We start from the raw sequence: 23,738 nt of genomic DNA, 5'->3' as shown, positions 1-23,738 counted from the left end.
CCCTCCTCGCCCTGGGCCCTGCCTCCCTTCTCAGCACCTTGCCCCCCACCCCCCATCTTTCACTCCCCTCATCTCTGCTTCCCCTTCTCATAAAGCTGTCACAGGCCAAGACATGGCCATTTCTTCTGCCTACATAAGCAGTGCTTGTTCATGCTGGTGTTCTTCTGTGACCTCTACAACATGTCCCACTCCAGGGACAAGCTGGAGCCACTGGTTCAGCTGACGCCCCCCGGGGGGCTGGTTGGAAGGAGGCCAGCCTCAGGTTGGGCCCAGCTCTTCCCCGGCCCCTCAGAGGAGAGGAAGCTGGGAACCAGGGGCTCTGCCGCCCAGTCAGGAGCCTGGGGCGATAAATCGCTCTCATTTGCCAGCAAGAAGTCGGTCCAAGGCCATAGGAGCCAGTTAGAGGCCCTGACAGGAACGTGCTTGCCTCTCTGGACTAGGAAGCATAGCTGAGGTGGAGCTGGGAAATGAGAAGCGGTGTCCACATTCACTCGTGTTCAATGCACCCAAAGTGAATTGTAGAGACGGACACCCAGCTGTCCAGGCCTCAGGACCTCTCTCCCTCTGAGCAGAGTTGTTTTTACTCATTTATAGCTTCTGTGCTGCCCTCTGCCAGGGCCAGCTTATTGTTAGTTGTGTAGGTCCAGCATCTAGGGCCCAAGAAAATGTTTTAATTTTAATTTATTTTAACATCGGAAGAAAAAAATGAATATAATAACAGTGAATATATAATGATTAGTTCAGCCCAGAGAATATTTGAGTTTATACCAATGTAGTTGTAAAATATATATTAAAATATTGTTTAGGAAGGAAGGGCCTACGAAGGCAAAAGTAGGCAGGGCCATGAAAGCTCATATGCGGCCCTGGTCTCCGCACAATCACAGACCTTCCCCGTTGGCTTGAGACACCATCTGCCTGTCTAGAGGCCGTGGCAGCCCAAGGCCACCCTAGGGCCCTTCCTGGGCAGGGCAGGAATCCTAGGGACAGGGCAGACCAACCCCCAGCAGGCTGCGGGGGTGGCCTGGGGCAGAGAAAGGCAGCCTCGATGACCAGTGTGCATCCCTGCAGTCCTGCCCCTCTGCCCTGCGTCCTGGTCTCAGCTTTCCTCAAATGCTTTTCCTCCCTTGTTCAACAGCTCTCACACCTTCCACTCCCGGTTCCCTCCCCACTGTTCCGGCAGACACGCTGACGCTACCAGCAAGAGGTGGGAGCATCCTCTCCCTTCACTCTGGATGGCAGTGGGAAGAAGACAAGTTTGGGAATCTGGGCAGAAGTTCTAGCTCAACTGCTTGCTTGCTGTGGACCCCAGGGCAAGTTTCCTTGCCTCTCAGACTCTCAGATCTCCATCCAGGGAAAGGGGGTGCTAACACCGCCCAGGGGACTTTTGAGGTTAAAGGATATCCTGCGTGGGAAATACATGGCACAGGGCCTGGTATAGAGTCAGCGCTCAGTATCCACGTGCTCACTCCTGGGTGGCAGAAGTTTGATGCCATCCTCACTCACTCTTCCCCAGGTTCCTTTAAGCTCCAGGGCCCCTTTCCATCCTCACTGCCCCCATCTCATGTTCTCTCATGTCTCCCTGCTCCTACACACAAATATTTAACTGCATTCAGCACACACTCCCTGAGCTCCCTGACACTGGCTCTTCTAGACCAGATCCGGTGCTGGCCACTGGGGCTACAGAGATGCCTCTCACCTGGTCCCTGTCCTGGATGTCGTAACCTAGATGAGGAGATGAGCTTGTACATTTGATGTTAGTTTTATGTGACAAAATTCCACTCAAAAAGTACTTCATGAGCTCAGGGGCAGGTTGGTTGGGAGAGGCTGGCTGAGCCTGGAAGGGGGCAAACCTAGCTGGTGGGGGGGCTTGTAGCGCAAGGGCTTGGAGTAAAGGAGGCTACACAATAAACAGTGATGACGTGCTCCCTTTCTGCCTAGGACTGTACTGGGCACTGTGCTGGGTAGGTGGGTTCCTCACAACACCCTAGAGAGGTAGGCATTCCTGTACCCATTTTACAGATGAGAAAACTGAGGTTCAGAAAGTCAAGTTCACACTGCCAAGAAGTGGCAGAACCAGGACTTGAACCCACTTCTGTGTCTCCAGATGCCTTCCCTGGGCCTCCCTGCCTCCTCGAGCTGGGCACTATGAAGGACTCAGTGGTGAACCCCACCAGGATCCTGATCCCAGGTGCTCCCAGACTACTGGGGATACTGGCAACGTGACTGGTGCCCAAAAAACCCTAAGAGGAGGCATCAGTAAGATGGAGGTCTTAGATGCAAAGGGCAATGACAAGTCAGAGGAGGGATAGAACAAACCTTGCTGGAAGTTTTGGGAATGACTTCATGGTGGAGACATATTGGAATTGAGTATTATTGCCAGACTGGTGAGGTTGGACGGTGATAGCACTTTGCAATAATCAACCTACCTTGCTAAGTAATTCACACATCTCTCTGAACCTCATTTTAGTTATGTATGGGGAAACTGGGGCCCTGAAAGTTTAAATAATTTGCCCACAGCCCCACAGCTAACCACTGCCAGAGCTGAGACTTGAACCTGGGTCCTCTGAGTCCAAGACAGTCCTACTTCCACTCCTGGCAAAGGGAACTAAGGGAGCGTGCCTGGAACACAGCTGGAGAACAGAGGGTAAGGGGGAAGAAACTTGGTGGACAGGTCAAGGCTGCATTGTGGGGGGAGGGGAAGTGGAGGCATTGACAGTTTTTGAGTCAGAAAGACAGGGTGACACTCGACTTTAGAAAGATTGACCTGGTACTGGGTATAGGTGGAAAAGGGTGGGAGAGGAGAGACAAGAGATGAGGGCCTCTCCCGAATATCCAGGTGGAAAGGAATGCAATGTGAACTGGGCTCCTGCAGACACTGGGTCAGGGGCTGGAAGTGGGGACACCGTGCAAGGAGACTCAGCAAGACGTGGCTACTTCCCCATTAGGCCCACGTGACCTGGCCCTACCTCTCTGACCCCATCTTCTCCCACTCTCCCCTGCTCCCTGCACCCTAGCCACTCTGACCTGGGAATGCCAACTTTGTCTCCACCTTAAGGTCATTATACTTGCTCAGTATTTCTTCTGCCCAGAACTCTTTACCTTAGATCTTTGCATAGCCCATTCATTTTCCCCAGGTCTTGGCTTCCATGTAACCTGCTTAGAAAGGCCATCTGTGACCACCCTATTGGAGCAAGTGCTCAGTCACTACTACCTCAGCCTGCTTTATTGCCTTCATCACCCTTATAATAGCTGAAGTTAGCTTGTGTGTTTATCATCCACCTCCCTCCACTCACCCATCTACTAGAATGTGCACTAAAGGCAGGTGAGAATCTTATGAGTCTTGTTCACTGATGTATTCTCTGTGCCTCAGCAGAGTCTGGCATCAAACAGACGTTCCACAACCACTTGTTGAAAAGCAGAATGGGTGAGAATTTGAATGGATGGATGGATGGATGCATTGGTTGAGAAGGAAGGTGGGATCATGGCTGATTTGGGGATCTGAGCTGTGCAGCCAGGAAGATAACATGTACCATGAACTGAGACAGAGCAGGCAGCAGGGAGAAGACTGTGTGTGGGAAGATGGTGAGTTTGCCTTGGGCCTGTTAATTTTGATATGCAGGTGGGGCCTTCAGGTGCAAAGGTCCATTCACGCAGTGATAAATACTGGCCAGAGCCAAAGGAAGTGATGGGCATCTTGGTAGTGATGGGGCGGGGGACGGCATCCGCACAGAGGTGTAAAGTGAAACAATGGATGTCAGCGAGGTCCCTAATGAGCAAGATGAGGCAGAGAGGACAGGATAAGGAAGGAAGGCTTCAAGACTAAAGCTAAGGCCATGGGGCCAAATTCTCAAGGAGGAGGTAGAGTGAAAACCAATCAGTAGTTAGGCTGTAAAGAGGTCACTAGGATATTTAGAGCCTGGTGAAGGGGTAGCTGTGTCCAAAATGGTGTAAGCCGAAGTTGTGGTGGTCTGGCAGCCAAAAGGGTAGGTAGGGCCTTGATGCGAATCAGGAAATGATATGCATGTGCACCCCACTCCCACCCACCTAAGTCCAAGCCTTCCACGGAGTCTGGCAGGGAGGCGGCAGGGCAGGGGAGACTACCATTTATTCATGTCCGCCATGTCCTAGGCACTGTGTAGCCATATTCACAATCGCTGGCTCATTTAACCCTGATGACACCCTCGAGGAAAACCAAATCAGAAATGTTACATGTGCCACTTAAGGTCACAGAGCCAGGTGATGATATAGCTAGTTCTGAGCCTGGGTCTGTCTACCATCTACCCTCAGCCACTCTGGCAACAGGGCTCTGGAGACTAGAAAATAACAGATTGATGCTCGTGGACAGATTGTTCAGTTCCCACGTGGGATTCACCCACAGCCTGGTTTCACTGGGTCGGGGGAAGCATAAGAGTAGAACGTACAGGCAATGGGGTTGGGAATTTGAGGGTGAGAATTCTCTGGCACCAGGGAAAGGCCAACTCAAGGTGGATCAAGGTACAAGACTGAGGGTTAGAAATGGCCATGGGTGGTGCCTGCCATGTGTGGGAGTGAGTGGCCTGGGCGGCCTCATCATCGTGATACCCACTCTGATGTCTATAAGCCATGGCAGTCCATTCACAGACTGCATGGTGGGCCAGGCAGAGATGCCAGGATGGAGGAATGGAAGCTTCTGCTTTATGCAGGGGGGTAACACTGCATAAAGGCCCAGAGCAGCTCCCCTGCTTGGTACTACCTCTCCTAAAGTGCCAAACATAGAGGAGCCACGCTGGGCAACTGGTCCAGGGCCTCGGAGTCCAGAGCTGAAACACGGGAAATTCTCTGGCCCTTCCAAGAACCTCCTCCATAACTCTTTTCTGTCTCCTGGCATTTTCATGCCACCCATGAACAGCATGCTCAACCGTATCCTCTGTACCATCACCACGGCCTTCTTCCATGACCAGGTGGGGCAGTGCCTGTGCCAAAAGTTCCCCTGGCTGCCTGCCTTGAAAAGTACTGGCTCGAGCTTCACGCCGGTGTCCCCTAACACTAGAGCTGCTTGAGTGATCTCCCATCCTACATCACACACGGGGTGCCTTCATTGTTTTCCCAAAGTCAAGGGGCTGACAGGTTCTCTGCTCCACCTCACTCCCCTCCAGGTTTAGCCAAGACCCCCAGGCAGCAGCAGTGAGGAAAGGCCAAAGGCATGTAGGTACAGCTGAACCCAGAAGAAGAGACTGGAAGAAAGTGACAGAGAAAGTGGGACTTGACAGACACCGAGTGTAAGTGCTGAACACTTACTGAGCCAGACTTGTGATGAGGTGATCACTGGACTGTTTGGCCCAAGAGGAAGCTGAGGTTCAGAGAAAGAGAAGGAAACAGGACTTGTTTACCCCGGGCTACTCAACAGCACTCAAACGATGCAAACAGATTGATTGCAAAGCCTGTACTCTCTCTCTAGCTGCCCCTCGGAGCTTGGGGATTTTATGGCTATAGCAATGTGGCAAAGAAAGCAGGAAGTCTATATGAGGGGCCTCTCTTTGCCGGCCACTGGAGCCAGGCCAGGGGCTGCCTTGAGGCACTGAGACCTGTATCAGGCTGGCTTATGGGTAGAACAGGGTCCCCAAGCCTCTTGAGCCTGGGTCTCCATTCTTCATCCTTCAGCTTGAGCCATGTGCAGCAGGGGAAGAAAGGACAGCATAGCAAAGGCATCCCTCCATAGGGCTATCGTCAGGATGCATGAGGTCATGTTGGGGGCTGCTCAGATAGGGGACCTGGTCAGGTCAGGGAATAGGGTTTGCGGCTTCTGCCCAAGCCCTGGCTTCTCAGAATCCTGCCTCTCCCAGCCCCAATCATCTCCCGAAGAGAAAGGCTGAGGCCCTTCCCCATTTCTCCTGCGGCCTCCCTCAAGTCCTACGTTGGTAACACGCACAACCTCTGACCCTAACACCGAAACTGCATCGTAATTTGCCTCTTGTCCCTGGCCCATCGTCTCAGCAAAGACACCCACACAGACAGAGTGCATCTGTAGGAATGCTTTATTGTTCCACTAGGGGTGGTCACATGGACCATGCTCTCCACCTCCCCTGTCTCATCTTAAGTGCCCTTCCCGCCGAGGCTTTCCAGACCCCTGCCCCCACCCAACAGATTATGGTACACTAATGATAGAATACGTGTATGTGTGTGTGTGTGTGTGTGTATAGATGTGTGTGTGTGTATATATGTATCTATATATATACACAAATACATTTTTTATATTCTGACTGTACAGTATTTACAGATACAAATAAAATAGATAGGTTTAAACATTACAACTGACTGGCTGGAACCCATCCCACTCCAGTTTATTCAGCCAAAAACGATAATAAAGCACCAGCTGGCGTTTGGCATTTGACTTTGCACGTGAACCAAGATGGCTGGTGGGTGGGATAGGTCAGGTTTGGATCAAGCCCCAGCAGGCTGAGATGACATTATGCCCTTCCATCTGACTAGCTGGCTGCTTGAACCAGGGGCCAGGTCTCTGCTGGAGGAAGGGACTGTCATATCAGCCTGCTAACGCAGGCAGGAAAAGCAGGAAAAGCGACGCGGACATCGATAGTGTCTCCTCACCACCATCTGCTTTTGCTCAGCCCGTGTGGTGGGAGCGAGGCTGTTTACCCTCTAGACATGGCAGTGCGTGGCCAACGGCTACACAGGACCCCAGGGAGTGGCAGATAAAGTATGGGGCCCGAGTCAGGGGAGATTGGTTCATTGGTCTCTTGAGATCTGAGAAAGGAAGGTTCCCCCCACTCTCACATCCCAAGCTACCCCAAATCGTCATGTCACCTACTGGGACCCATCAGTGCCTCCTCTTTAAATCAGCCTCATAAAAATCAGCATCATATTTACACAAATCAAACAGCTCATGGTGGCTGGGGCTGCTCTGTGCTCTGCCCCTGTGCCTATCCACTCCGGTCCAAATTCTCTGCAAAAACCAGTTTAGGACCAATGTTGGGCCCCAAGGCACTACCAGAACCTCCTGTCCAAACTCAAAGGGACCCTAGCACCAAACAGGATGGCTTGGCCTCTCAGAATGGCAGAGTGCTAGGAGCACACACTACTCTCTGCCTCCTCACCCCGCAGGCGGAGGAGCTGGGAAGGCTTCAGACTGACCGGTGGCTCCTTGGACTTGAAGGGCAGTAGCCGTCTTCCTGCTCCAAAAGTGACTCCTCTCTCTCGGGAGGGCAGAACACAGGTTTGGGGGTGGAGATGGAGTGGAGACAGGACACTGAAATTCTCTCTTCCTTCCCTGTACATATGGAGGAGCTTCAGGAAGTAAGGGCGACCGCATGGCCTTGCCTCTACCCTTGGAAGCAGCAACCATCCGAGGGCGGCTCTGCTCTCATTCCCCCTCACTGAGGTGGTGCCAGGGGGCCTGAGTGGTGCCAATCTGGGACCAGGCCAAGGCTCACAACTTTGTCTCAGGGCCAGCTGCCTGCAGGGTCGGGAAGGAATCCCGGATCTTTGCCACCTCCATGGCACACAGGTGCCCGAAGACTTTGTTGTACCAGTCAGGAGAACGGCCCCTGGGGAAGTAGAAGCAGGAAGCCATGAGCCGTGGGTACTTCCCTGGAGCCCCTGCCAGGGACAAGGAAGACAGGACTTGCCCCCCAGGATCAGGGGCATGGGGTAGAGGTGGGGGGGGGCGCGGGGCTGAGGTGGACTGGTACCTGAGGTCAGCGCGGCAGATGTGAGTGAGCCGGGAGCGGCCCAGGCCGCAAGGTTCCATGAGGTACTGGGAAGTGAGCATCAGGGCCCGCACCCCCGACTCCGGCACGGGTTGCTCAGGATCCAGGGACTGAGAGACGAGGAGGCAACCCCCACGGGGCAGGTCAGAGCGCCACATCCTGTGGGGAAGGGACACACACATTCAGCTTCCTAGCGCCGGTTCCCACCCCACCTCCTCAGTCCCCCAAGTACAGCAGGGTGACAGCTCAAGCCCCTCACCGGAGCACCACAAAGTCGCGGCAGGGATGGGGCGCCATGCTGTCGGTGACGTAGTGGTACAGCTCCACACCCGGCATCAGGGCTTCCAACACCTGGGCCCGCAGAAGGTCCTCATCCCAGAGGGCCCTCTCCCGCAGGACACGGTGTAGCACCACGGCCGGAGGGGCAGCCACTTCTGTGGATGCCTTCCACACACACAGCGGGTGCCCGTCTGGTGCCTGCGAGCCACAGGAGTGGGGACGGGGGAAGCTGTCAGGGCTGGAGAACTCCCAATCCACCCCTGGGCCCCGGCCTGCCCTCACTCCAGCCCCCAACAAGGGAAGGAGGCAGGACTACTCCGCTAACCCCAGCCAGATCCAGACAGGCCAGCCCTGCGCTCCCTGTCCTCTTTCTCCTTTCCAAATTTCTGCTCCTCCGCCTGCTCAAGGGCACAAAGAGATGACAGGACACACATTCTCTGAGGCCTACTAGGCTCTACCAAGCAATGGGCACAGTGCTTGGAATTTCTGGAACTGAATATGGTGGTCATCCTCAAGGAACTCCCCGTCTAGTGTGGGAAGCGGAACACGTGCATGGCAACAAAAGCCGCCACTTCCTGAGCCTTTTGCATGTGCCAGGCCCTGTGCAAGCTTCTCACCCTGACCCTGTAAAGAAGCTTTTACTATGACCGGTTTATCCATGGCAAACCTTGGGCTTGCAGTGTTACTTATAATCAGAATCCGAGAAAGAACATGGCTAGTGCCAAGAGAAGGACAGAGAGAAGTCACCTCCAGCCTGGGGTATGACTGGAGGCTCTGAATGGAGGAGGGGCGTATCAAGCTGGGGCTGAAAATGGCTGCGGAAATATAATGCTTGGGGCAGGTCCAGGCAGGAGGACAGCAGGGGTGGAAGCACAAAGGTGGAAACGTGAGGAGCTCAGCGTGACTGCAGTGCAGGTAGGGATGGCAGGTGAGGCTCTAAAAGTAGTGACATGTCTGGAGTGGGCTTTCGGGAAGATAATTCCGGCAGGTGCTCCCTGAGAGAGCGAGCCCTGGTCTCATTTGCTTCTCACTTCCTTAAGGTCCTCGCTCTGCTGGCTGACATTCTCCAAGTATCAGGCGGAAGCACAGCGAGACAGGCGGGGGCAGCTCCTTCCCTGAGGATCCCTGCACACAGCCTGCACTCTGCCCTCTCCCGGCCCCATGGTCACCCTGGGCAGTGTGGTCCTCACCTTCTTGCAAGCCAGCTCCGTGTTCTGGGGCCCTGGCACACTCATCCAGCCCTTGAAGCGCTCAGCGGCATCGCGCAGCAGCTCCTGGATGCTCTCTTCCATGTAGAGGCACAGGCTCATGCCAGAAGCTCGGGCCTGCCGCAGCTCAGCCAGGGCTGGGCCCGGAGGGCTGAGCTCAGCTGCACTGTAGGAGCCACACAGTTGTAGCACCATGTCCTGGGGCACCTGGGAGAGCACACACACACCAGGCTGGGGGCCATGGGAAGCAGCAGAGTCAGGGACGCCCAGTCCCAGAGCCCACGGGGTCTGCCAGGTTCATTTTAAGGGAGCGGAGAGACCTGGCTACTGCGGTGTGGTAGATGAAAAACTTTGTAGGGGAAGAGCTGAAAGTAGGACATTGAAGCATTATGTGTCAAGATGCGCCCTATCCCTGACTTAGGGTGCAAAGGTCAGGCATGTTGGTTCTGCCGGGTCTGAGAAGTAGGCACCATGGCCTAGAGTGACTCACCTGGAAAAGTTTCTTGCAGTCACTGATCATGTGTGATAGGCCCTGGGTGGCAGCCATGTTCTCACTCAAGTCCTTAGGGCCTGGCCGGCCAACCAGGCTACGTTTGCTCTTGATCCTGGAGGGAAGGGCCAGGAAGAGAGGATGGCACGAGGGCACAAGTCAAGCTCCCCAGAAGCCTGTTTGCCAGTCCTGAACACAAAACAACCTGCTGCTTCACACCATCCAACCAGCCCAGGGCCCCTGAGGAGTCAGGCTGGCCCCTTGTGGTGATGCCTGGGAACTGCAGTGCCAAGCACCCAGGGCCAAAAAGCCAATGGGGCCCAAACCCTTCCTGCTTGGCCCTGCCATGCCTTGCCCTGCCTCACCTGGGGGAGGGGTTATCCTTCTTGGAGACGTTGAGGTGGAAGATGGAAGGTGCCAGGCACACAGCCAGGTTACCAGCTGTCATCTGGTTTTCCTCAGCTGAGGCAATGTCGCTCAGGAAATAGAGCAGGGTCTGTAGCACCTCTCGGTTCTCATCGGGGAGCAGCAAGGTGGCGGCTTGCGCGGCTGCCAACCATTGATCCTTGGGGAGGACTGTGAGGAAGGCAGACAGAAGGGCTTCCTTATTCCCCAAGAGCCTCTGGCAGCAAGCTTCCTGCTTCCAGGAATGCAGAAGGCACAGTGGTCCCAAGGGGAAGTTGGTGAGGGGGAAGGTGGACTCTGGGAGGTCTCTGGGTGCTAGATCAAGCCCGGCTGTAATGCGAAGCATGAGCTTGGGGAAGTCCCTGCCATTCCTCAGGGCCTCAGTCCATATAATGGGTTTGGGGAATAGAATGTGGTCTCTAAGGACCTTTCCAACTCGGCATAGTAAATCTTCCACTGAGCTCATTGGCGCAGCTACACTTGCCTGCACAAGGTTTATCCTCCACAAGCCCTAGGATTCAGGGAGGCCGAGAACCTGGCAGGTTACTGAGGATAGGTGCAGGCGACTCACGCTGGTAGATCTGTAGGAAAGTGGTAGTGAGCTTGCTGGTGAAGATTGGCTCAGGCAGGTCCCGGAAATACTGCTTCAGCAGGTCAGCCACATCATAGGCAGACTGGCCCTCGTAGCAGACGTTGTCGGGGGAGGTCTCGTTCATTTGACGCAGGTTCTGGATCCTGGACTTCACCCCGGATTTGCGGAAGATGCCCACCTGGCCCATGCAGGGGAGGGAGAGAGGGAGACATGCAGGGGTGGGAGGGAGACTGTGAGGCCAGCCCTAGACCGTGTGTGTTAGGAGTGTAGGCCACCCCAGAGACATCCAAGCCTGGCAAGCTTCCTGCTGGGCAGGGTAGGAGAGAAATGGCAAAACCAAAGAGCCTTGGGGCCAAGGAGAAAGATGGCTTTAGTGGAGATGAGTAGGAAAACGAGGACCTAGGCTAAGGCGGGCTCCTGGAAGGTGGGGGCTAATGCGCCTGGGCCAGAAAAAAGCTGGCACAGAGCCGGGCAGAAGGGAGCTTTGGGTCCATCCTTGTTGGGCCTTCCTGAGGATAGGAAAAGCTTCTGGTGGGCCAGCCCAACCCAGGGGGAAGGCCAGAGCAGCTCCCCTCCCTAATCCCTCAGCCTTGGACTTCCTTCCCATCACCACCTCTCTTCGTGCTCCCCAGAAGGCCTCACCTGGTCCAGGCACTGGCTACGCAGGTAGCGCATGGCTTGCTGAATGCTCTGGGGTAGTGGCTGGCCCGTGCGCTGCACATGGATGAGGGGCGGCACCCCAAACACATGCTGACCCCGGTAGTCCGGTGTCTTGTTCCTCTTCATGAACTTGGGCACTGACCTGTTTGGGGGAGGGACAAAAGATCAGGAACAAGGATGGGGTAGGCCCAGACACAGCTTGGAGACTCTGTCTGCAGTCTTGGGGGACTCAGGTGTGGGTGAGCAGGGTAAGAAACATGCCATCTCCCCACAGGCAACATTCATTGAGCACCTGCTCTGGGCCCAGTCCTAGGGAGTCCTAGAGGAACACAGGGAGCTCTCAGTCTAGTCAAGGAGATGACCGCACTGACAGGCAGTGACAATACACGTGGCCAGGAGTATGCCAAGAACTTAGGGGAAGACCCACGAGGGAGGGGAATTGTATGTACCTAGGGGGTCAGGGAAGGCTTCAGAGAGAAGGTGGAAATTCAGCTGGCTCTTAAGGGATGGGTAGGCCTTGTCCCAGAGGATAAATGGGAAAAAGACATTCCAGGCAGAGAGAACAGCATGGGCAAAGGCAAAGAGGCAGGAACAAGAGCACGGTGCATTCAGATAAGGGTGACTAGTCTGCTGGCCTGTATGGTGGTGTTGCTTGGGTATGGCGGACTAAAGAGCCTGACAGATGAGGCGGGGTTGGAACGTGAAAGGATCATGATGGGAAGGAAACTGGACCGTATTCTTTGGCAATGGGGAGCCACAGGAGGGTATCTGTCAGGAGAGTGACCACCAAAGATGCATATTAGGACAATCTCCCTGGTGGCAGCATGGAAACTGGAATGGAGGAGGTATAGCTGGGGGGCCTGGGATCCCAACCCCCACCCCAGCCCTCCTCATTCATGGCACACACTCATGTGAATCCCATGTGCATCCCCCACAGACATACATTTGCCACCCAGAGCCACACTGACCTCTCCAGCCTCCTGGCGCATCCCACCACTCCATTGGCCTAGGGGCTCCACCTGCCTGCACCCACCTTCTGAGGGTGACCCTCCCAGGGCCCTGGAGTGGGGGCAGAGAGGGATCCAGGACTTGGATGAGCAGCTTGGTGCCCACCATGGCCCAGGACTCACCAGACCCAGCCCTGTTTGTGGGGGACAGTGTACTTCTCCATGAAGGCGGTGAGCCGCAGCAGTGAGCCCTTGTGCAAGAGGTGGATCTGGCTGGCAAACTGCCGGTTGATCTCCAGCGACTCTGAGTTGAGGCTGGGCCGGTGGGAGTTCTGGAAGCTGTGCCAGCGGAGCTTCCTGGTGAGGGGTGAGGGGGTAGAGAAGGCCAGAGGAGCAGGTTTCAGTAAACCTTAGTAAAATTGTGTTCTTCTGGTCTTTTTATTTTTCCCCAAAAGAAAAAATATACAAGGAGAAGGGACCACTGTCAGCAATGACGCTGGGCCCCAGGGTGGAGAAAGCTTAGTCTTGGTTTCCAGGGCTGCACAGCGGCCAGATGCTGTCAGAAAGGGTGGCACCGAGCTCAGGCCCATCTAGTGCCAGCAAACAGTATCAGTCCCCCTTCCTTTCAAGACTGCAGTGGAGGGGCTGCTCTGAGAAACCCAGAATAGTGAAGCTGGGGATCAGAGACCATCTCCTGTGATGCCCTTGATTTACACACGGGGCAACTGAGACCCAAAAGGAGCCACAGTTTGCGCAAGGCCATGGCAGAGGCGGGTCCTGAACCTCACATTCCAGATTCCTGATCCCATTACTCTTTCTATTTCTCTTCTGGGACTGGATTCCCAGGGGCAATCACTCAGCCCCTAAGAACTTGCCCCTGCGCCTTGTGATGAAGCAATTGGCTTGGGGGAGTGAGGAGGGAAAGAGGAAGGGAAGAGAGAAACGGGGTAGGGGAAGAGATGAAGGGAGGGAGAGGGGCAGGGAGATGGGGGAAAGAGAGAGAGAGGGACAACAGAAGCCCTGCCCCAACCCTACCCTGAACTCCCACCTGTAGGGTCTGGTAAGTGAGGCCCCAACACCTGAATCTCGTCGTTCACGGGGTGCTGATGCCTGGAGTCCAGCCAGGGACCCTGTGGCCTCAGTCTCGTTTGTGGAGTTCCCGCTACTGTCCAGCTCACTGGAGGAGGCCACAGTGTCAGAAATGGAGTGTCCTTCCACAGACAGACTGGAGGCAGAGGTGGGCTCCCCGCCTGAATTTGCCTCCTGCTCATGATCCTGAGCCAAGCCGGGGGCCCCGGCCTCTGCCAGTGCCAGAAGTTCAGCCTCAGCTGGGGCCTGAGCCTGAGCCGGGACTCCTGGCTGGACATCCGCCTGGCCCGGGGCTGAGGACTCCCTGAGGGCTGGAGCCTCTCCCTGGGCCCGAGCCTCAGCGGTCTGGCCTTCCACTCCACTGGTGGCTATTTCTACTGATGAAGCGGCTTCCTCCTCTTCTTCCTCTTCCTTATCTCCAGGCCCCAGGTCTGGGTACATGGCCTGAGACCAGAGCTCCACCCGCTGCTGCAGCCCCCACACGTGCTGGAGGATGTCATCCAGGTGAGTATGGCTGTCCCCACCCTCCTCCTCCTCTTCAGCCTCGGCACCAGCCAGGACAGGCTCAGCTGGGTACAGCTCAGGCATGTTGTCATAGGTGCTGGCGTGGCTGCCCGTGGAGCCACAGGAGCCCCGGCGCCCTTCATAGCCCCAGCAGCTACCTGGCTGCCGATCTGCCAGGTGGTGTCCATCCTCAGGGCACAGGCTCTCAATGGACAGGGAGCGAGGGAATGTGCCTGGTTTGTGGTCCCTGGGCACGTGCACCAGGCAGTCACCCCAGTGTGCCCGCTGAGGACGCTGGAATGTGGCCACAGGCCAGGCCTCCCAGGCCCTCTGGGTCTCAGTGCCACTGCCACTGGCTGAGGTGGCCGCCCGGTTCTTGGCCCTGTAGAGGAAGCCACGGCGACTTCGGAAAGAGGCGGCTTTGGTGGCCTTCTCCGAGGTGGCTGAACTACGCTCTGGCTCTGCTTGCCGGCTGCCACCCTTTTCCTTCCGCCTCAGGGACTCAAGGTGCTTGAGGAAGCTCCGGGAACGGTGCTTCTTGGCTTTGCCTTGTGGAGTCTCCTGGTCCTGAGTGGGGCTGTGGAAGGGCCGGCCACTTGGGCTGGGAGCACAGCCTAGCAAGGGCAGGCCCACTGGCTCGGGTGGTAGGCTCACAGTGATGGCTGGCAGGGAGGTGGCACTAAGCTCAGTGAGGACGCTCTCACAGCTGGAGGTCACTGGCAGGCCAGGGCTCGGTGGGGCCAGCAGGTCAGAGGAGCCCACATGAGACCAGCGCTTACTTTCTCTCTGGAAGGCCCAGTGGTTGTTGATGGTACAATGCTCTTCCTCCTCTGAGTCTTCATTCTGGGAAGGGCGCCACAGGGTGGGGTCAGAGGTGTCCAGCCCACGAGCCCTTGCTTGGGCTCCACTCTCTGCCTCCAAACTCTTGGGGGACTTTGGGACAAAGGGCCCTGCTCTCTGGCTGAGAACACGTCCTAGGAGGGGGGAACTGGCTCTGGGATTGCCAGAAGAAGCTAGGAGTCATGGAGGAAGCCCAGATGGAGGGTAGTGGTCATCTGATCAATCAAATTCTTCCCCATTTTATAGACAGGGAAACCCAAACAAATGAGAAGCCACTTGCCCAAGGTCATACAATGTCTGCACTAAGTCGGTGACAGGGCCAGGGCTAGAATCCAAGCATCTTGACCTCCTGTTCTCAGCAGCCTCCCAGTGAGTCTCTAGCCTATACTCTTAGATTAGAATCCCAGAATGGCAGAGCTAGAAAGGATATTTTAGATTTTCTAGTTTTCTAATTTGCAAAGTGGGGAAACTGAGGACCAGAGACGGGAAGAGGCTTGTCCAAGGTCACTGAAAAGTCAGTGCAAAGCTGGGACCAGCCGCCAGGTGTCTCCTGCTTCCCGGGCCAGTGCTCTGGCAACTTGGAGATGGCAGGACTCTGGTAGGAAAAGCTCCAGAGAAAAGCCACAAAGCCTGACCCCGGGAAGGATGGGTTCATCCGGCCCACATTCCAGGGCTACATGCAGACCAAGAGCCCTCTCCGTTTCTACAATCGCAGATTGGCGGAGTCAGAAAGGCCTTTGGAGACTATTAATGCCACCCCCAATTCACTGCAGAGATGGAGAAAATGAGGCTCAGTGGGGTAAGACCCTGTGGGGTGAGGTTGGGGATCCTGACTTCTAAGACCATACAGGCCATGATTTTCCATCACATTATTCTGTCTCTGCCCCCTAGTCAAGGAATTTTTGCCATCACAGAGCAGTGTAGGCAGATGGATTTCCCTGAGGGACGGCCATCACTAGGTCAGGTTATTAGTAAGTCCAGGAGGTAGGGGTGGGCTGAAGGGGGTGGGTAAGGCTGCAGGCCAAGGTACTTGTTCTCACACCCCAACTTTGAGACCAGGCTCACCAAAACCCAACAGCCTCATACAGCCCCCTACACCCCACTCCCAGGCTGGAGCAAGGCACTGCTCCAGACAGCCCAGACTCACAGGACACTGGAGCTAGTTTCATAAGTGGTTTTTCTTTGACCTGGGTTCCCCACAAGACCACAGAGCCTACTCTTGTCCTAACTCACCTGCTTGCATTGAAAATGAACCTCCAGTTTCATCGAGGCACAACTGTTCAAGGTCATCAGCCTCCTGCAAGGAAACAAAGCAGGGTTCACTCAAGGGTCCCAAGCCCCAGAGCCTGCAGGGCATAGCCTGCCAAGACACTCCCAAGATGCCACCCACTGCTTTGCGTGCCCAAGACATCAAAACTTCTCCCAAGTCCCCATGTTCATGAAGGTTTCAGTGCCAGACATGATGCTGTGGAGATTATGGGCTCTGCCCTCTGGGAACATATAGATGTGGGAAAACCCACTACAGAGATGGGACATGTTCAAAAACAGAGTAGACAGAAGGCACAGCAGGCACACAGGGGGTGGGACAAGGAACTTCCATGAAGGCAGGGGAATGCAGTCAGGGAAGACTTGCTGGAGAACAGAAATAGGATTCAGAGGGAGAGAGAAACAGGGACTCATATACCAGGCTTCGATAAGAGCCTGTGACAATGTAGAGAGGGAAACGGTCAGTAAACAGACCAGTGTGTGTGTGAGGGGAGGACTGAGGCTGATAAGGTCAGTCAAAGCCAAGTTGCAAAAGGCCTCAGGTGTCATGCTGAAAAAGCTCTGGACTTCTCCCTGCAGACAGCGAGACATTTGAAGCATACGAGTACCCACTGGGAAGCTGACTCTGGTGGCTATAGGGACGTTGGATCACAGCAAGGAGGGGAATGCAGAGCGGGAAGGCCCGAAGGCCAGTTAGGAGGATGAATCCAAGAAGTCGTGGTTTGGCCTCAAACAAGTAGAGAGGGGACAAATCAGAGGAATGTTCGGAGGCTCTAACTGAAGGGAAGAAAGAACCAAGGCTAGACCTTGGCTTTCTAGTGCCTGGGTGGGTGAGGACGTCACAGACACAGTCGACAGAGTGAACAGCGTGACTGCACCAGATGACCTTTGTTAATAGGCAGGCTCCTCCTCTGTCAGAGGGGACAAGGATTGCTTTTTCCCATGAGGAAGCCCCAAGCCAGGCCCCTGACCTCCCAGGCCTGGCCCTTAGCACCCCTACCTGCACAAGGCCCCCAAAGAGTCCTCGTCCAGAAAACCGTGGTCCTTCTTCACAGAGCCAATATCCACAGGAAACGAACCTTCTGTATGCCAGAGAAAAGCCAAGATGAGTCGAGGGTGGCAGGTTAGAAACTCAGTGCCAGCGACCCTTGAGCGAGAAGAAGGGGGCCCAGGAAGCGGGGAGGCAGGCAGGCAGGAGAAAGGCTGCAGCGAAGAAGGGGCCCAGGGAGCTCATGGTTGGCCGTTGGGGGAAGGTCAAGGAAAGGATAGGAGGGTCAAGCTGGACAAGAGGACCCATCAGTCAGTTTTGGCAGGTCCATGGGGGACGGCAGGCTCGAGGCCCTGAGTGGCTGCCCAGAGCCCATGTGGGCTCCTCCAGTCCCCTCTGCATCTTGGGCTGCTCAGACAGGGAACCTCTTCCCTGACCCAAGGTGAACCGGGGAGACCAGGGAGAGAGCAAGGACAGTGTGCATGTGCAGCCAAACAACACCTCGCTTCCACTACCGCTCAGAGCAAGGGCACCCACTCCCTTGGGTCTGGGAAAGAGGAAGGAGTGGGGGAAGAGGAAATAGCATCCCCAAATCCCACACCTCTCTGCCTTACTGGTAAAACAAGCCCATGGACTCATTTACTATTATTAATTGAGCATCGACTTTGTGCCAGGCACTGGGGACACAACAGTGAATGAGACTAGACTGATCCAAGCCTACATGGAGTTTATATTGTCACAGGGGCAACAGACAGTGAACAATATGTGAGAGAAACAAACTATGCAGTTATAAATGCTAGCAAAGACATGAGCCAGGGTGACGGGGTAAAGAGAGGCCTTGCTAAGGTGGTGACTTCTGAGCTGAGCCCTGAAGAGCGAGAAGGGGTCAGCCATGCAAAGAGCCTGGGAGAAAGTCCCAGGCAGGACCAAAACTAAGGCTCCAAGGAGGGCTAGAGCCTGGTGTGAGCAAGTGGTAGAAAGCAGCCCAGAGAGTAGTGAGCAAAGCAGAGAGAAGTATGTGGAAGCTGGGTGATGCAGTCTCGTTGGCGGGAACAAAGTGCTGACACTCACTTCATTCTGGGTGTGCTATGAAGCCAGCGGAGGAGTAACACAGAGCAGAGTAACCGAGTAATGTGGTCAGGACTGCACTTCCAGGGTCCCTCCAGCTGCTGTACATTCAGAGTAGAGGACGGAGCACAGAAAGGAGGCTGCAGCACTAGGCCAGGCGAGCGGGTCACACCTATGTGGCAGTGAAGGTGGTAGGAAGTGGATGGATTCAAGATATATTCTGGGGCTTCCCTGGTGGTGCAGTGGTTGAGAGTCCGCCTGCCGATGCGGGGGACGCGGGTTCGTGCCCCGGTCCGGGAAGATCCCACATGCCGTGGAGCGGCTGGGCCCGTGAGCCATGGCCGCTGAGCCTGCGCGTCCGGAGCCTGTGCTCCGCAACGGGAGAGGCCACAACAGTGAGAGGCCCGCGTACCGCAAAAAAAAAAAAAAAAAAAAAAAAAAAAAAAAAAAAAAATATATATATATATATATATATATATATATATTCTGGAGGGAGAAGGGACTTGCTGGAGGGTTAGATATGCGGACGAAGGAAAAGAGGAACGGAGGATGATGCCTGGATATGGGGTGCCATCAGGTGGTGACATCTGAGACATCTGTCAGACAGCTAAGCAGAGATACTGAATTCGGAGTTGAAGAGATGAATCTGGAGCTTGGGACTGAGGTCTGGACAGAGAGGCATTGGGGAGTCATCAGAATATATATGGTACTTGGACAAGGATCTCCTGGGAGAGAGATGTCGAGCGAGAAGAGGGGCCAGGATGGAGCCCTGGGACACCCTAACAACTAGGAGCAGTTAGAGGAAGCCAAGTCAGCTAAGGAGACTGAGAGCGGCAGCCAGAGAGACAGCCGGGAGAAGAGGACATTCTAGGAGCTGAAGTGAGTGGCCAACTGTGCTGAATGCTATTGAGAGACTAAGTCAGGACTGAGAAGTGACCGCTGAATTTGACCACGTTGGAGATCTCTGGTGAGCTTGACAAGGGCTGTTTTGTTGGCAAGGTAGGGATGAAGCCAGGGTACAGTGGGGGTGTGGGAAGAAGAGGGGAACTGAAAACAGCAAGTATGAACAACTCTAGAGAAAAACAGAAAAATGAAGGAAAGCAAAGAAATAAGGCCATGGGGAGGGAAGGTGAAAGCAGGGCTGCCAGGGTGCACCCTCCATGTTGCATCTATGTAAATAGGGTTCTCAGAAACAGTACAAAGCAGATGTGGTGGTACAAAGCAGCGGCCTGGCTTGAGACAAGATACTTTAACACACGGGTGACTGCAGAGCTTGTGAGAGCTGATGAGCATGCAGGAGATAGGACAGGATGGTGTAGGAGAGAGGTTGTGACTACGGGAGCAGGGCCAGGGTATGCAGCTTTTTGTGTGGTTGAAGAAAAGATCTGAGGGACCCCATTTTCCAGCTGAAAAATGGAGGGAGAAGGCAAGTTTGGGGGTGGGGAGGGGGAGCCACTGAGTGGCCTTACCTTCAAAAAGCTGAGCATACTGAGGGAATCCTGTCGCTCGGAGCCACCTGCATGCGTTTTTGGCCTCAGCTTCTAAAACAGATGAGGGGGAGAGAGACAGAGAAAGGAGATTAGGGGGTGCTGGCGCCAAGCCGCCCTGGTGTGCGCCCCTGCACCTCCAGTAGGGAGGTACCTACAGCTCTGGTGACCTAGAAATGACAACAGAAGCACAAACAGGCTGGCACATTCACTCCATGTCACAGCTAGGATTTCCCCTCTGCTCCCCAAGCCCTACTCCCAGGATGTGCTGGGACACCTCTCTTATGCTTCATTACCTGTCCCAATCCCCCTCCCACTCTCCCACCCCTGCCCAAGAACAGGACCACCAGCAGCAGCAACTCCCAGGAACATCTGGGGTCAAGGAATACTACCAGGGGAAGAAACCACTGCTGTGTCTTCACCTCCCACCACCCCCGGGGAGCTACCCCCTTCCATGACCCAAGTAGACCGTCCTAGTACAGCTAGGGATACGCAATGTTCAACAGCTATTATTCTCTTTCCTATCATCATACCTAACATTCCCCAGCACTCTGATAAGCAAATCTCATTTAACACACACCATAAGTTGAGCAGATTTTAATATGCCCATTTTACATATCTCCAAACAGGCTCAGAAAGGAAGGGCTCGTCTACAAGTCTCGCACTTGACAAAGTAGAGTGCAGGGGCCGGAGTCCAAGCTCAGTCTGACTCCTGCTCGGGGTTCCGACCCCTTCTAACATGGCAGCTTCCCCAGTGCACTCCCTCCCCCCCCATTCACCAAGTCCCAGCCCTCCCTCCCCACGGGGCCTCCCAGGACTGTTCCGGCACTCTCCCGTGGCTTGGCCTCTTTGTGGCACAACTCAATGCTGCTTGCCAAGCTGACAGTGCTGGCCTATGGGAGTCTTGAAGGGCAATGGCTGGGTTAGCCTCCTACCTCTGCTCTGAGAGTGCCTGGCACAGGGTGGGGCACCCCTGCCAGCCTCAGTGGAGACTTGCAGCTGGACTGAAGCCACAAAGGAGGTCCTCCTGGCCATGGTAGGCTGAGTACCTGCAGCAGAACCCTGGGACTGCCAGTTCCCTACACAGGTGGTACCAGGAAGCAGTGGGGCTGGGAACATGGGACCTGGCATTGTGGTTGGGGGCACAGAGAGGCTGCTGGCTCAGCAGAGCTTCTCTGCCCATGGAGTCCTGCCCCCAACATTTCTTCTACTTCCTTAGTGCCTGTGACCAGGAGACTCCAAGGAGACTGGGGGTGGGGGGCATTCTCCAAGACAGGAAGAGCTCTCTCCCCAGTGTTCTCCCACAAGGAAATACAAGATGAGATTCTGGTAGCCAGGAATCATAAGTTAAAGGACAAAAAGGTATTTCAGAGATGCTAGGTGGGTAGACAAGGGAGGGAACAGTGCGGGAAGGTGGAAGTCGGTCAGAAGAAATAACAGGCTCCTCAAGGGTCGCACACTAGTGAGGATTCGATGGGGAGAAGAGAAGGCTCTGAAGCTTCTGGAGCCCCTGAGGGCTTTGGGGGCAAACGGGTGGGGCGGGGATGAACACTTGTGCATTTCTGAAAGCATGTGCGTTGGTCGCTGCTGTCCCAGCATCTGTCTCTGCATGTAACTGTAGCCAAGTTTCCTCATGTCCATGATCCACATAGATCAGCATGGGACCATGAACCTGTGCACACTCCCCCACAGGCCCCTCGGTCTGTGCACGCACCTGCACCTGCATCTGTGTGCACATGTGTGTGTTTTATGTTACTACAACCTTCCAACCTACGATAGAAATCTAGGAATCACCAGGACCTCTGAGAGGTACTGGAAAGTGTTTGTTCCCGCAGAGCCCAGCTAGCAATACCTCAGCCCCTCTGGCAGGGGGCAATGCAAGCCCAGGAAATGATCCAGGTCTCTAGGCCAGTGATGATCTCCGGATGTGGTAAAAGTAGCCCAAAGGGACTTCACACCAGCCCAGGCAGCATTTGAGGGACATGGTTTTGCTGCTAGGACAGTTGAGCCGGCTGCCACAGCCACTTCCCTGTCTCCTGCTCCTACCACGCCCTCGTGAAAAGGCCCATCCCTGTCCTCAGAGCCCCTCCAGGCAACCAGCTCTGCTTTCCTGTCATTAGGACAAAGGGGAGGTGCCAAAGGAAGGACCAGGTCCGAGTTTCCAGAAAGGCAGACACAGAAGGAGACAGTGACCTCTAAAGGGCCACAGGTCTAGAATGGCCACCCAAGGCAGAGGAGCCAGTCCCCAGGAACAGGTCTGCATGTCAAGAACACACCCTTGAAGACCACTGCAGCCCTCGGTCACTCGTGGCTAGAGGCAGAACAAGGAGGAGGAGGGGGAGGAGAGAGGAATCTGACTGCCCTTCCTGAGCCTGGAGGTGGCGGAAGAGTGCAGTGATGAAGTCCTGATCTTACACATCTGTGCCTCCTGCCTGAGTCACAGGTCCCGTGGGAGAGGGGCAGGCTACCCACTCCCCTAATGCTCGGCAGCGGCCCTGGCCAGGGTTGGCGGAAAGGGGACCAGCTCACTCAGGTGGGCGCCAAGTTTTTTCATTCCTATGTAGAGGCCTCTAGCCCCTGCTATTCAAAGCATGATCCCTGGACCAGCAGCAGCACTGGCATCACCTGGGAGCTTGTTAGAAAGGCAGAATCCCAGACCTACTTAATCAGAACCTACATTTAACTAGGTCCTCAGATGATCTGCATGCACATTAAAGTTTGAGAAGCGCTGGCATAAATCACCTACCTCAGGGCTTTTCACCCTTCGATGCACGTTAGAGTCAGCTAGGAAGCTTTGTAAAAATACCAATCCCCCGGGGCCCCGTCTCCGGAGGCCCGTTTAATTGATCTGTGGTGACACTCTCCAAATCAGTATTTTTTTAAAAAGCTACTGTATGGACTGGAAAGGGCCCAAGGGACTTTACCAAGTCACAGAGTTAAGTGTCACAACTGAGACTACGACCCTGATCTTTTAATTCCACGTCCAGCGCTCTTTCCACTGCATTATGGCACCTTCCTTCAGATGCCAGATAAACAAAGGGCTTAGACTCAAAGGAACCAACCCCAGGCCCCCAGACTTTTTTCTGCCCCTTCTGGTCTAGTGGAGTTACAAGTCTGAGTTCCAATCCTGGTTAGTCACTAGCTCTCTGACTAGCCGGTCACTAGCTCTCTGACTTTGGGCAAGTTGTTTAACCTCTCTATGACTCAGTATTCTCCTCTGTAAAATGAGAATAATAGAATCCACTTCTAATAGCTACTGAGAACATTAAATGAAATACCACACATTGTACCAAGCATTCAACAGAGAGTTCCTTCCCCACACTGACTGAAGGGTCCCAAGGAGAAAGAGAAAATGGGAGGAAGAGACTCAGCTAGTGTTCCCTTCTGGGTCTGGAGAGTGGCTGCATCTGTATCTCTGTCAGAATTGGAGCCAGATGGCTCAAGGAAGTGAGATTAAGAGGCAGAAGTTTCAAAGAGGCCACAATAGCTCCAAAAGACAAAGGAGCCAAGGAGTTAGAAGCAGGGCTCCGAATGAATCCCCAGCAGCCCTCCCTGGCAGGAATCTGGAGAATGTAATGGGTTATTACCCAACAGGATGTCAGGGACATTGGCTCCTGACAATACACCACCTCATGGAAGGCTGAGAGGCCCTGAGGCTCCCTCCCAGATGGAGCAGTCAAGGACGTAGGTCTCGGTGATTAAGGGCTGAGCTAAGGTGCTTTGCTTTGTCCCTCCCGCCCATCCCAGCCTGCCCAGGCCGGGGCCAGGAGTGACCACCTACGCCCAGGAGAGTCAATCCACCTGGGGCTGGGGCCCAGGCAGCCCAGACTGAGGATTGCCTTATGTGCCTGGCGGGAAGAGTGACACTGGGCAGGCTGAGGCGAGTGATGGAGGAATGTCTGTGGCCCCTGGTCCTGCCTCTTTGTCCAGATGTGCAGATTCCAGCAGTTTCAACCACTATGTTCTGCAGGCCATGTGCTGGCCAAGGCTAGGGTGATATGCCAGGACAGGTCAGGGACGGCACTCAGCTGGCACAAGCTGGATTCCACTGAGATTTAACCCCAGACTCTCTCCCTGGGGAGAAGCCCAACTGATCCCCTTAGGAGATGGGGGAGACAACATACTAGAAAGCTCCAGAGTCAAATCAGGCCTCAGGGCCACACCCACAGGTCTCCCAGAGGGAGTGACAAAGAAGGAATAGCCGAGCAGCAG

General features: G+C 54.8%; 1 protein-coding gene across 9 annotated transcripts in view; it reads right to left on the bottom strand.

Moving 5' to 3' along the window:
• Window positions 1-6,274: 6,274 nt before the first annotated feature.
• STARD8 (StAR related lipid transfer domain containing 8) overlaps window positions 6,275-23,738 on the bottom strand; it is a 75,594-nt gene continuing 58,130 nt past the window's right edge. For 5 of the 9 annotated variants that reach the window (XM_073799021.1, XM_073799018.1, XM_073799023.1 and 2 more), the window contains 13 exons: window positions 19,509-19,580; window positions 16,984-17,065; window positions 15,951-16,014; window positions 13,333-14,720; window positions 12,468-12,641; window positions 11,320-11,479; window positions 10,657-10,855; window positions 10,046-10,256; window positions 9,681-9,795; window positions 9,173-9,421; window positions 7,963-8,180; window positions 7,686-7,862; window positions 6,275-7,541 (listed from right to left, as the gene is read on the bottom strand). In XM_073799021.1, the coding sequence (XP_073655122.1) occupies window positions 7,424-7,541; window positions 7,686-7,862; window positions 7,963-8,180; window positions 9,173-9,421; window positions 9,681-9,795; window positions 10,046-10,256; window positions 10,657-10,855; window positions 11,320-11,479; window positions 12,468-12,641; window positions 13,333-14,720; window positions 15,951-16,014; window positions 16,984-17,065; window positions 19,509-19,580 (3,227 nt within the window). In that variant the 3' untranslated portion in view covers window positions 6,275-7,423. The remainder of the gene's footprint in view (window positions 7,542-7,685; window positions 7,863-7,962; window positions 8,181-9,172; window positions 9,422-9,680; window positions 9,796-10,045; window positions 10,257-10,656; window positions 10,856-11,319; window positions 11,480-12,467; window positions 12,642-13,332; window positions 14,721-15,950; window positions 16,015-16,983; window positions 17,066-19,508; window positions 19,581-23,738) is intronic. The other 4 variants (XM_073799019.1, XM_073799026.1, XM_073799024.1 and 1 more) reach the window with 2 other exon arrangements.

The sequence above is a fragment of the Tursiops truncatus genome, chromosome X (assembly GCF_011762595.2).
Source record: "Tursiops truncatus isolate mTurTru1 chromosome X, mTurTru1.mat.Y, whole genome shotgun sequence".
Lineage (NCBI taxonomy): Eukaryota > Metazoa > Chordata > Mammalia > Artiodactyla > Delphinidae > Tursiops > Tursiops truncatus.
Note: the sequence above shows the minus strand (reverse complement) of the source record. Positions and strands in the feature narration are given on the sequence as shown.